The 12,203-nt window shown below is 39.9% G+C and overlaps 1 protein-coding gene across 2 annotated transcripts in view; it reads right to left on the bottom strand.

The window, feature by feature from the left end:
* PIWIL2 (piwi like RNA-mediated gene silencing 2) overlaps positions 1 to 10,365 on the bottom strand; it is a 64,298-nt gene extending 53,933 nt beyond the window's left edge. For both annotated transcript variants that reach the window (XM_040242769.1, XM_040242777.1), the window contains exons 1-9: positions 10,174 to 10,365; positions 8,309 to 8,396; positions 8,025 to 8,163; positions 7,338 to 7,532; positions 6,592 to 6,702; positions 4,398 to 4,515; positions 3,819 to 3,943; positions 2,885 to 2,965; positions 2,490 to 2,603 (exon numbers count right to left, since the gene is read on the bottom strand). In XM_040242769.1, coding sequence (XP_040098703.1) covers positions 2,490 to 2,603; positions 2,885 to 2,965; positions 3,819 to 3,943; positions 4,398 to 4,515; positions 6,592 to 6,702; positions 7,338 to 7,532; positions 8,025 to 8,163; positions 8,309 to 8,396; positions 10,174 to 10,365 — 1,163 coding nt within the window. The remainder of the gene's footprint in view (positions 1 to 2,489; positions 2,604 to 2,884; positions 2,966 to 3,818; positions 3,944 to 4,397; positions 4,516 to 6,591; positions 6,703 to 7,337; positions 7,533 to 8,024; positions 8,164 to 8,308; positions 8,397 to 10,173) is intronic.
* Between the last annotated feature and the right edge of the window lie 1,838 nt (positions 10,366 to 12,203).

The following is a 12,203-nucleotide window of genomic DNA, read 5'->3' as shown; positions in this document are numbered from 1 at the left end:
CCTGGAGGCGATAGTCCATGGGGTTGCAAAGAGTCAGACACGAATGAGCAACTAAGCACAGCACAGCTCAATGCATATAAAGCGCTTCCCAGGTGGCTCTGTGGTAAAGAACCCGCCTGCCAATGAAGGATATGAAGGCTCAATCCCTGGTAGGGAAGGTCCCCTGGAGAAGTGAATGGCAACCCATTCCAGTATTCTTGCCTGAGAAATCCCACGGAGAGGAGCCTGGCAGGCTCCAGTTAAGGGGTAGCAGTAAGTTAGACATGACTGAGTGAGCACAGTACAGTGCATAATAAATTTGAGTTTATACTATAGTATAGTCTATTAAGTATGCAATAGCATTATGTCTAAAAATGTGACACATCTTAATTAAAAAAGACTATTGCTAAAAAATGCTAACCATCATCTGAGCCTTCAGCAAGTTGTACTCTTTCTGTAACAGTAACACTAAAGATCATCATAACAAATATAATCATAGTGCCCATACTTTTTGATGGACTGCCACAAAACTTTCATTTTGTAGAACACTATAATGTATTGCACAATAAATGAGGTATACCTCCATAGCGAAACTGCTGAAAACTAAAGATAAAAAAAAGTAACACTGATAGTTGATTCATCAATAGAAATACTTAAAATACAAAATGTTTTTCAGTATATCGTGTAACAGTACCAAAACAACTGTGATAATCCTAACATCATACCAAGATAAGTTCCAGAAGGTTTAAAACACTGGAAATAAAAATAGAGCAAGTAGAAGACCTGGGTTCCATCCCTGGGTCAGGAAGATCCCCTGGAGAAGGGAATGGCAATCACTCCAGTATTCTTGCCTGGAGAATTCCATGGACAGAAGAGCCTGGTAGGCTACAGCCTAGGCGGTTACAAGGAGTCGGACATGACTTAGCAACTAATACTTTCACTTTTTCAGACCTTTCTAAGCAGAGAAACAAAGACAGAAACCATAAAGAAAAACAGTGAATTCAAAGACATCTATTTTTATTTAACAAACATTCCTAACACTTACTACAGGCTAGGAATAAACTCAGTCTGGGTGTACCATGTGAGAACAAGAAATATGGTTCCCACCATGAAGATAGAGTCTAGAAGAGACAGAATAAACCATTACAAATTCATTCAAGAAAATCCAAGTCATCGTCTCCCTTGCTCTCACAGCTCACATCCCGCTGGGAAATGGCCTGGGCGCCGCTTTCAGATCCTATCCAGGGGCCAGCCACTGCTTGCTGCCACCATGCTGCCATGCCCACCTCCCCACTGATTAGGACAGGAGCTTTCTGGCTAGTTCCCCACTTTGACCCCATCCCACCAAGCCTATTCGCCAAGCAGTACAGAGAGGGATCCTTTCACAACTCAAGTCACACCGTGCCACTCCTGGCTATAAGCCCTATGTTTCGCCCACAGTAAAATGAAAATCACAACAGACTTACCAAGCTCTACATCCTCAGTCCCTCCATCTACTCCATCTTCCCACTGCTCTCACCTCACTCGCTCGGTTATAGCCAACCTGGTTTCTCTGTTGCTTCTCGAAGAGCCAGGCATACTTCTAACTTAGGTCTGTACCTCAGTTGTCCCTCTAACAAGAATGCCCTTAGCCTGTATGTTCACCTGGTTAACTCCCTCACCTGTTCCAACTGTTGGTTCAATTGAGCTTGACATGCCACTTAAAATGACAGCTCTCCATCCCAATGTACCTCATCCCACAGACTCCTGATCTCTCCTAACCTGTGTTCCTATACCTATTTTTTCTTCCGCAGCTTGCATCATTTCTAGTACACTACACAATTTACTTATCATGTTTTTTATTTACTATTTATCTCACCTGACTACAATGCAAACTCCGTAAGAAGAGGGATCTCTGTTTTGCTTGGGACTTTGCAAAGTCCCAAAACTCTGGCACAAACTGGAGCTCTATAAATCCATGTTGATGGAATGAATGAATTTATCCAATAAGCAAAGATTCATGAGCCTGATAAGCCTAGCAGTTATACATAGCTGGTGAGAAAATAATGTAAGTTTTCTAGAGGCTAATCAATCAATATGTATTTAAATATATTATAGTAAATAGTTCAAGTCTAAAGTGTTTGGCCTTTCCATTAAGTAATTCCACTTCTAGGTACCCAAATTAAAAAACAATTATAGATGCACACAGATATATGTATAAGGTAGGATTTCACATAGCCATTATAAATTGTACACATCTGTATTTACTACAGTAAATATTTACTAGAGTAATACTTTTAAACAAAAACTCAGGGTGTGTGTATATTACACCAAGTCTTCTCAACCAGAGACTCAGATACATTCCTCCTCAGTCTAAGCACAGCAGGTCTCTATTCAGATGTCTATCTTGGTAGGACTCAAGGAAAGAGAACATCCATTCAATATCTTTAATCCGTTCTACAATTTAAAACCCAAAAAGAACAACTGGCTAAATGTGTATTTATTAGCAGCTACTACTGAACTTCACTCACATGATATCCAGCACAGAATCATTCCGAATGACCTTATGGGAGACATCCGCTAGCAGGAAAAGACCTCCATCTGTCCTCCGGATGCTAGCTGCATAGCCCGGCCAGATCTGCAATCTGAAGACATAGATGGCCTTTACCCTGGGATGCTAAAAGAACCACAGATATTTCCATGCCCCCATTTGAGGCAATACTTTGGGCAGATACTGCCCCTCCCCAATAACAATGAGAAAGCAATAGGAAACAAATGAAGTCAGCATCACTATGAACTTAATACAACACTTAATTAACTCACAAATTGTACCTGCTATCATAAAAAACTGATACAGTGATTACAATGAAAATTTTCTTTGTAGAACGTTCAAAACGTTTTGAAGGAAAAAGAAACCACCACCAACCTGTGCTGCTGCAGTACCATAGCACTTGTAGGGTCATAGAAGTTTCTTCCCACAAGTTTCATATCTAAAAGTTTCATTACCCTGAAATAAAGAGCAAAGAATGAGTTTTCTAGTAGAAGATTTAAAAATAAATAAGTTCAAGTGTTCTTAGCTACATTTTCCTTTGGAAGCCTAAAAGGGCAGAAAGGCTGATGCTTTTTACACAATATAGCATTTATGTACAGAACACTCCTAACAAAAGGAAAATAAAAATTACCAAAGCATTTATCTCACTGTATATGCAAATGATTGCAGCTTTTTCTCCTAACTAGGTAACCAAAAATCAAGTTGACTTCCCAAGCTCAATTTACATTACTTTACCCTATTAACTAAAAATAGTACAAGAGAGTCCATTTCTAAATTTGTGAATATCAGTCTGGCACAGGAAGTTATGTTTGGTCCTAGCAGTTCAGCTTACTAAGTAGAAGTCAGGTTTTGTGTTTTATAAAAGAAGTGGTTTGGGAATAACAGTTTCATGAAAATTTGAGAGTTTTCAGAAGAGTAAAAATAAAAAATTATGAGCTGTCTATATCCAAACCTTCAAAGGACTGAGAAAAATTCTAGCAAAAATTTTTACATACTACCTCTTCATGTAGACCCATCACGGTGTTGAATGTAACATCATTAAATATACACCATCAACATTTGCTTTTAAAGTTCCCGAGTGAATCAAAGGAACCCATCTCCCTCTAGCCAACCACCTCAGACCTACTTTCATATACCCAAATCTGTCCAATCATCCAAGATAAGTTAGCCTTTAATGTCATGCATTTATTTATTAAATATTTCCAAACTCTCTCTATATACACTGTAGTTTTAATACCATCCAAGGCTCCTGAAGAGCTCTGTTACAAAAACTGAGGTTAAAGAAAATAAGACTTCAGCCATTTCTCACCGACGGAATACAACATTGTAGAAGGGAATGCACAAATCAGAACAGGGCTCCAGGATCTTTGTCAACTGAATCTTAATGGTGATCTCAGCACTGTCAGTTTTCCTTTGACTCTTTAACTCAAGAACCTAACAAATAAACACATGTATGTAAAAAGAAATGCCATTACCAAGCCCTAATCTAATCCAACTTGTGTTCTAGAACACTAACATATCTTAATCATGTTTTATTTTTTTCTGTTACTTTGCTGTCCACACTAGACAAATCACAGCAGGACAAGCAGGATTTACAAGAGGATTTGGTAAGAGACACCCAATGGAGAACTAGCAATAGAGCCTCATGATTTTGAAATCTTATAGTATTCTTTGTCACTGAGGTCAAAGGCTTCCAACCACTCCTCTTAAAGAAAGAAGGAACTAGAAAGAACTCATATATAAAAAGTTTCTCAGTTTGCAGTTTCTTGATTGTAGAGAAATCAGCCCTCACTCTCACAATAGGAAAGTACAACTGAAATGTTCAGGGACACAATGATTTCCCACCACTCTGGCTTCGTCCCAAAATGCATTTCCTATTTGTTCTCACTTGCTGAAGCCTAACAGGTAGATAGAGAATGGATCCATCAAAAGCAGTGACATTTCCGGTGACAGCTTGATGGTCCTTCAACATGCCAAACCTCATGCTTTTGCACTCCACGTCAGGGCTAGAAAATAATAAAGAGGATTTTACTTCAGTATGACTTTGCAGTAGGGCAGTAGGTTTGTTAGACAGTCACTTGTGACTACTGCTCCATCTAGTGGTCATTCTAAATAATTCAAATATATCTATCTTATTAAAAGGATGGGAAACACATGGCGGATTCAAGTCAATGTTTGGCAAAACCAATACAATATTGTAACGTAAAATAAATAAATTAATTAAACAAATAAAAAAATAAAAATTCCCACCAAAAAAAAAAGAACTCTTACCCAAAACTCACTTAAAATAAAGACAATCCTCACTCAAACATAATTGCCTTAGCATGTCGGGGTATATTCTTTGAGAGTTTAGACCAGAGGGCCAAACAACTTCTACAGAAAGGTTTTACAGGCCATATGGTCTCTTCTGTAACTACTCATCTCTGCTAACATAGCACGAAAGCCTTATAAACCACGTGAAGTAAACCAATAAGCAAGGCTAGGTTCTAGCAACACTTTATTACAGAAATAGGCAGTGGGTCAGATTTGCGCGGCAGGCCTGCCACAGTCTGCTAATCCCTGATCCAACATCTGTAGAAATACACACTTTAAAAAAAAAATTTTTTTTAAAAACAGTATTTTAGTCTAACCATTTTTCACTCAACAATTTCAACTTTTTATCAATTCATTGGCATAAATCTTAGTTTTGAAAAATTCCAATAGCTATTTTGTACAATGATTTTCCCATTAGATTACAGTAATGCACAACCTTATCCTACAACTTCGAAGTTTAAACAAATCCAAGGCTAAAAAGGGTCAAACATGTTCAAGTATGTGAAGAAAGATAAAAACTACAAAAAGTTCAGGTGGTAATCCAGTAGTCATTGCCAAAACTAAGCACTCACATGCTAACATCACATTTCAAAACGCTTCTTCAAAAAAAATCATATATTAATATACCCAGGGCATTATGCCCCAGACAACTTTTGAGTTAGTCTTTTTAGAGCCCTATCATGTCAAGGAATCCACAGGATGACCAGTCACTGTAGTCATCCTCTCGGTATTCTATCAAAGGCCTGGCATTCTCATCACATTGTAGCTTCAAAGGTCCACAACTACAATCTCAAAATGTATAGAATCCACGTTGTCTCCATAGCCTGGTCAATGCACAGATCCATGAGGAGTCACACACCAGTTCTGTTTCAGGAACAGCTGTCAGTCCACTTTCCTCACATTAACACCCATCTCTGTTCCTTACGTTCCAGAACAGGCCCACTCTTACTACCTTCTCCTCCTGTGAGTTCAATTTCACCCAGTTTCTTGGCTCCTTCTCTTGTCATACATGCTCAGCTCTGGTTTCTTACCTCACAGAAACATTTAAAGCAATCCGGCTATCCTCTCTAATTAGCATTTCATTTCTCAATCATCTTACAAACGTTTAAAATAAGTGGCTAATTCACTGGCTATTTCTCATGGCCCATGCTCCCCTTTGTTCTTTTAATCTATTTTTTCCCCTCATAACATTAAGGAAAAGGAATACAAATACAAGATAAGTTAAAAGGTTATGAAGGGGTCTATGCAAGTAAAGGGGCTTCCCAGGTAGGGCCTCTGGTAAAGAATATGCCTGCCAATGCAGGAGACCTGAGAGACAGAGGTTTGATCGTTGGATTGGGAAGATCCCCTGGAGGAGAGCGTGGCAACCATACCAGTATTCTTGCCTGGTAAATCCCATGGACAGAGAAGCCTGGTGGGCTACAGTCCTACAGTCCATAGGGTCTCAAAGAGTCCAATACGACTGAGTACCACGCAAGTAAAAGGCCCTGAACCTAAGTTTCATGAACTTCAAAGAAAATCCACTTCTAACCTCATGCATAAAATTGCACCTATTAAGTTAAAATCTGGATTGGTAATATAGCTGAACAGACACACAGAAAAGTTAATGTCAAACTTATTGCAAGGATTTGAGTATTTGAAGTTCTGTGGGGGGGGTGGTAAATGCATCAGGAATTATACAGAAAAACAATTCAGTTATTCCTATTGAACTATTTCTTTACTGTTCTCTAAGAAGTAAACAATACAGGGTGGGGGGAAGCTTTGAATACCTGAAAGTCACATGATATTGATAAACTGCTTCATTATGACACTGTATTTTGATAAGGTTCAATCCCAAAGACTGAGGTGTTCCCTTTGATCCTTGCTTCACAAAAAGCTCTCTAGAAAATAAAAATAAAAAAATAAAAGCACCCACAGATACCAAAAACAAATAGTCCATGCCACAAAAATACAAAGCAGCAAAGAAAGAAGGAAAGATAGATTGGGGGAAGTAGTATTTTATAGGTACACAGGCCTTCAAGACATACAAAAGAAGCTTTGAAAGAAAGAAGATGAATTCTTGCAATTTCTAATTAGAGCAGCAAGGTCACCCTATTTGTCCTGGAATAACTAGGCCAGCTAACTAAGAACATAAGAATTAGTTCTATAGAGAAAAATGAACAGCTGCAATGTATTTCCCAGATAATTTCCTTATCTACAACATGACAAGGAATTATCTATGTATGAACTGGGAAGGAAATGAAAAGTCATGAGTTGATTGATATATATTATCAGCACTAACCCCATTTCACCTCATCAGGAATTGTCTACCTTCTGTCATTCTCCCCACTGGCAAAACACAAAACAACCAACCCTGTGGTGCCTACCACAAGGGAGGACTTTAGACACAACAGGAGAGGGTGTGCAATCCTATGAGAGAATAGTGTGCAATCCTATGAAAGAACAGAATGTGCAATCCTATGAGAAGGCCTCCACTACATCATCCCCAAGCAGGAAGGCAGCACCCCCGACTTACTTTTTGCGCTCTGCAGTCCCAAGTGGAGGGGTATCAAGGGAGTAGAGTGGGGCCTGGGGCAGAGGTGAGAGCTGGGCAGGATCCTGATAAGGCAGGCTGAGAGCACCAGGAGCCTTGTATATTCCTCTGCCCAAACCACCAGCTGCTCTTCCCACTGGTGACAAAGATGTGTCCAAATTCCCTCTTCTGAGCATCCTGACGAAAAGAGACAAATCAGGACTTTCTTAATCATGCTTCTATCTGTGCTCCCAACTAAATGGGTGCTCAAATCTCATTCTTTCCCTGGAGGTGTCAGCAAAAGGGACCCAAGTATTGGGATTCTCTCTGAATCCAATATGCCAACAAGACTCACTCATCAATTACTATTAATATGGACTCTGAGGGCCAACTTCCATAGCAGAAATTGAGGTGGAAGTCTGACCCACCTGGGATAAAGAATTAGCACCATCAGTATGACTTCTTAAGAGGGCAAACGGGGTGGTGAACTGTACTGTGGAAAACTGCTTTTACCTTGTCCGAAGACTGACTGGGTCAGTAGTTACTGACTACTTTTGGAAAATGCCCATTCTTATCATGAAACCATGCACTGTTTCCTTGTGAGACAATATAACCCACTTTAGAGTTTCTCTTTGGACTTGGAGATATTTCACCTAAATTTGAGTTACCCAAGGAGGCAACTTTACCCACCTATTCCAACCAACGGAGGCCTCTGCCATCTTGCTATCCCCAGCTGCCAACAATGAAGGATCCAGAAAAGTGGGATGGGGTTCTTCTTTGACTTTGCATGCCATACCGGTAGGTAAGCCTAGACCTAAAATGCCTCTACCTAAAGGAAAGGTCAGATTCCAGCTGTAACTGTGAGCTGAACATTTTGTAAAATACAGTAATTTTTTTGAAGATAAAGTGTGTTAATTTAAGAACAAAGCAATGATACACAACATCACATTTTCTCAAGTTAGTTCTCCACATACCTAAAGGAGGCATCTCCCGTTTCAGAGGGGTCTGGGATGCTGTTTCAAGGCCCACCCCTCGGAACATTGAGACTAAACCCACAGACTCCTACAGAAAGTCAAAGAATAATGTTATTATAAGATACAGTTTAAAAGGCCAGAAATATTGTTGATTTTCTTCAAACCTTGGTAAATAATAAAAATTATCCACTTCAAATTCTATAAATGTCAAGAATAAAGGATAAAAATACCTCATAAAAATTGTTTAAATCCTTATGGTTTTCTTTAAGAATACTTATAACTATGTCATCTTAGGCTTTTAAACATAAATATAGTTCATGATTTTATAAACATAGTTCAGATTAGGTTTCTTTTTTTTTTTTTTTTTTTCAGATTAGGTTTCTAAGCATAAATATAGTTCATACTCAGAGAAGGCAATGGCAACCCACTCTAGTACTCTTGCCTAGAAAATCCCATGGGCGGAGGAGCCTGGTAGGCTGCAGTCCATGTGGTCACTAAGAGTCAGACACAACTGAGCAACTTTACTTTCACTTTTCACTTTCATGCATTGGAGAAGGAAATGGCAACCCACTCCAGTGTTCTTGCCTGGAGAATCCCAGGGACAGGGGAGCCTGCCGTCTATGGGGTCGCACAGAGTCGGACACGACTGAAGCGACTTAGCAGCAGCAGCAGCAGCATAGTTCATACTTTGGTGAACCGATGTGAAGAACTGACTCATTAGAAAAGACCCTGACACTGAGAAAGACTGAAGCCAGGAGGAGAAGGGGATGACAGAGGAAGAGATGGTTGGATGGCATCACCGACTTGATGGACAGAGTTTGAGTAAGCTCCAGCAGTTCGTGATGGACAGGGAAGCCTGGCGTGCTGCAGTTCACAGGGTCACAAAGAGCTGGACAGGACTGAGCGACTGAACTGAACTGATAGTTCATGAATTAATATAAGTATTCCAAATGCAACAGAACTACTTTTCTAGTTCATTTCCTGTACACCTAATGTAAGAGGGCACAAGCATACCAACTAATAAATTTTCTCCAAAAACATGTCATTTAAGGGTATCAGAAGTCTTGGGGTTTTTTTTGTTTTTTTTTTTTTAAACAATCCTCAACAACACTTGTTACTGTTTTCCTGTGGCAGTCTTGGAAGTTTACTACTGTTAACACCAATCAGAGTTGCCACAGATAGACTCAAGCAATCCATCTGAGTGAAAACACAGGATTACTGTCATCAGTGTTTCTTTTTATAGAACGTTACATCTAAAGTGGTCAACACTACTTAACATGGTCAAACTGCATTATTAGGTTCTTCCTATATCTAACTCTCTATTCTTTGAAGTTTGTTAATTACAGACAAAAACCATTTTAACAATTACTATATAATCAGGAGATTAAGAATGCACATCCATGTAAGTATATACACAGCAGTAACAATAGCCGCAGATCCTTTTTTTCTTTAAAATTTGGGCACAGAGCCTTCTGAAAGGAACTATTCTTAACAATTATGACCTTAGAGACAACAATGGCTGCTAATACCAAAGAGTCCAACCCAGAGTGAAAATCTAAACACTAAAGGCTGTATCTCTAAACCTGTCATTCATGTATGTATGTACATATTTATACTTTTAGAAGCCAGGAAACTAAGCCATTTACCCAAGTCCATCTAACATTCATTATTAGGCACTTTTTCTAGACCTGCAATTCAAGAACTTGATATATATTCCTAGAAGATGAAACTACTTGTTACAGAGGGAAATAAAAACCACCCCTGCTTTCATATAGGGCTTCCCAGTTTCCTATGTACCTTGAAACCCATTATTTACTCTAGTGATGAGCTGTATGCTGCTACTATGTTTACAGATATGGTCTTACCTTTTGCACTGGCCCACTCTGTGGACTCGGCTCCTTTTGCTTTCCAAACACATGGCCCCTGCCTGTAGGTCCTGCCCTGCTCAGAGCTGTGTCCAAAGGCTTTGGAGCTTGTGGCCAAGAGCCTGGCATCCGCACAGACTGAGATGGGTGCACGGGAGACAGGCCCCTGAAGCGTGGTCGGACAGGATCCATTGTAAAGCTGCAGAGGACATGAGTGTCAATCTGTCCTTGTTAATTACCTGCCATAATTTTATAGTTTAAATGATTCCCAAAGGGTTTCCTTTTCCTTCACAACAGACTCACAAAGCATTAAAAGAAAAAAAAGCTACTTTGGATCATACCAATGATACTCCTATATTATATTCACAATACATTATATTCAAAAGTTTCTATTTAGCCCAGAATGTTCTAAATACTCTCAATCAGCAATCTCTTAAAGGTCAAACCCTCCTTAATTTTACTCATATTTTCTACCCAAAAAGCTTCTTTGAGAACTCAGTCCTGCAAGTTAACTACCAGTTGGGGAAGAAAGTATTTTTTATGTATGAGCATGATTTTGCTTTATAAGTAAGTATATAGTTAACATATCACAAAAATTTTCTGTCAATAAATATTTATGTTTTGCTTTATTTGGGGCATCTCTACCAGTGACCTAATCTTTTTTCCAGTCTATTTTCATAATAAACTATTCCATCTCCTCGATTCCTTAGTATGCTTCTCTGAATCTTTATCCAATTCCTTTCAACAGAGCTCTTTTCTCAAACTCTATCAGAACTGAGGTCTTCAGCATATAGACCCTTCCTCATTTGAGCCTATGATTCCTGCTTAGTCTCACAGGTGACATTTAATACTTGCCCCTGCCCTCAAGGTAACCAGGGATGCTGCTCTTCTTGGCCCTCAAGTCTCAGACTCACCAAGCCTCTTCAAAATCACTTTATATTATCTACAGACTTCAAGACTTCTCTTTTTTTTAAAAGGCCATGCCAGGCTTCCTTGGTAGCTCAGCTGGTAAAGAATCCGCCTGCAATCTGGGAGACCTGGGTTCAATCCCTGGGTTGGGAAGATCCCCTGGAGAAGGGAACTGCCACCCACTCCAGTATTCTGGCCTGGAGAATTCCATGGACTGTATAGCCCATGGAGTCACAAAGAGTCCAACATGACTGAGCAACTTTCACTTTTAGGGGCATATAGGATCTTAGTTCCCCAGCTAGGAATCGAACCTATGCCCCCTGAAGTGGAAGCATAAAGACTTAACCACTGGACCCCTAGCAAAGGCCCAGGACTCTTTCTTTCAGGGGCTCCTTTTCACTGTCCTGACTCACCCCAATTCCCAAAGAAGCTTCTGTAATTAACAAGTAAGCCTCTTCTTAATTTTTACAAACCTGTCTTAACTATAAATTACTGAGAAATCAGGTCATGCACATAAAGAAAAGGCTGACATACAATTTCTAAGTCAATTCTACAGATGAAAGTGGTTCAGGATTGGCAAAACTTTTTTATACAAACTATTATTTTTTACACTAAAACAGAAAGGCATGCCTCTTCCTCAAAGGCTACTAGAGTTCTCCCCTGTAATTGTTCAAACTCCTTTTCAGTTAGCCTGACCTCTTGGCTCACACCTTCCCACCACCACTGGAAGAAACCAGAGCAATTAGTAGTCTAACTGGTACACACTGAGAGGCACCGTGACACCTACCAATTACAGAATTTCTGGAATCCTCTTCTTTCTTCACACCTCTCTCACCTCCACCATCACTTCTACAGGTTCAAGCACCTCCTCCAGAAAGCCCTCCCGTACTGTGGATTTTCTCCTTTGATTAGTTAACAAATAGCTGACTGAGTCTAAGGGCCAACCCAGAAGAAACCCAGGACAGACAGGTCCCAGGACAGGCGAGGCCTACGTTCTGCACTCCTCCAGGTGCGAGCTCCAGGCTGGGGTCTATGACTGGGATGTAACCAGAAGGGAAGGGCCCCTACGCTCCTTCCACTTGGAGAAAACATCATTCCCCAAACCAAGACTCCATCAGCGG

The sequence above is a fragment of the Oryx dammah genome, unplaced genomic scaffold (genome assembly GCF_014754425.2).
Source record: "Oryx dammah isolate SB20612 unplaced genomic scaffold, SCBI_Odam_1.1 HiC_scaffold_1, whole genome shotgun sequence".
NCBI classification, from domain to species: domain Eukaryota; kingdom Metazoa; phylum Chordata; class Mammalia; order Artiodactyla; family Bovidae; genus Oryx; species Oryx dammah.
Note: the sequence above shows the minus strand (reverse complement) of the source record. Positions and strands in the feature narration are given on the sequence as shown.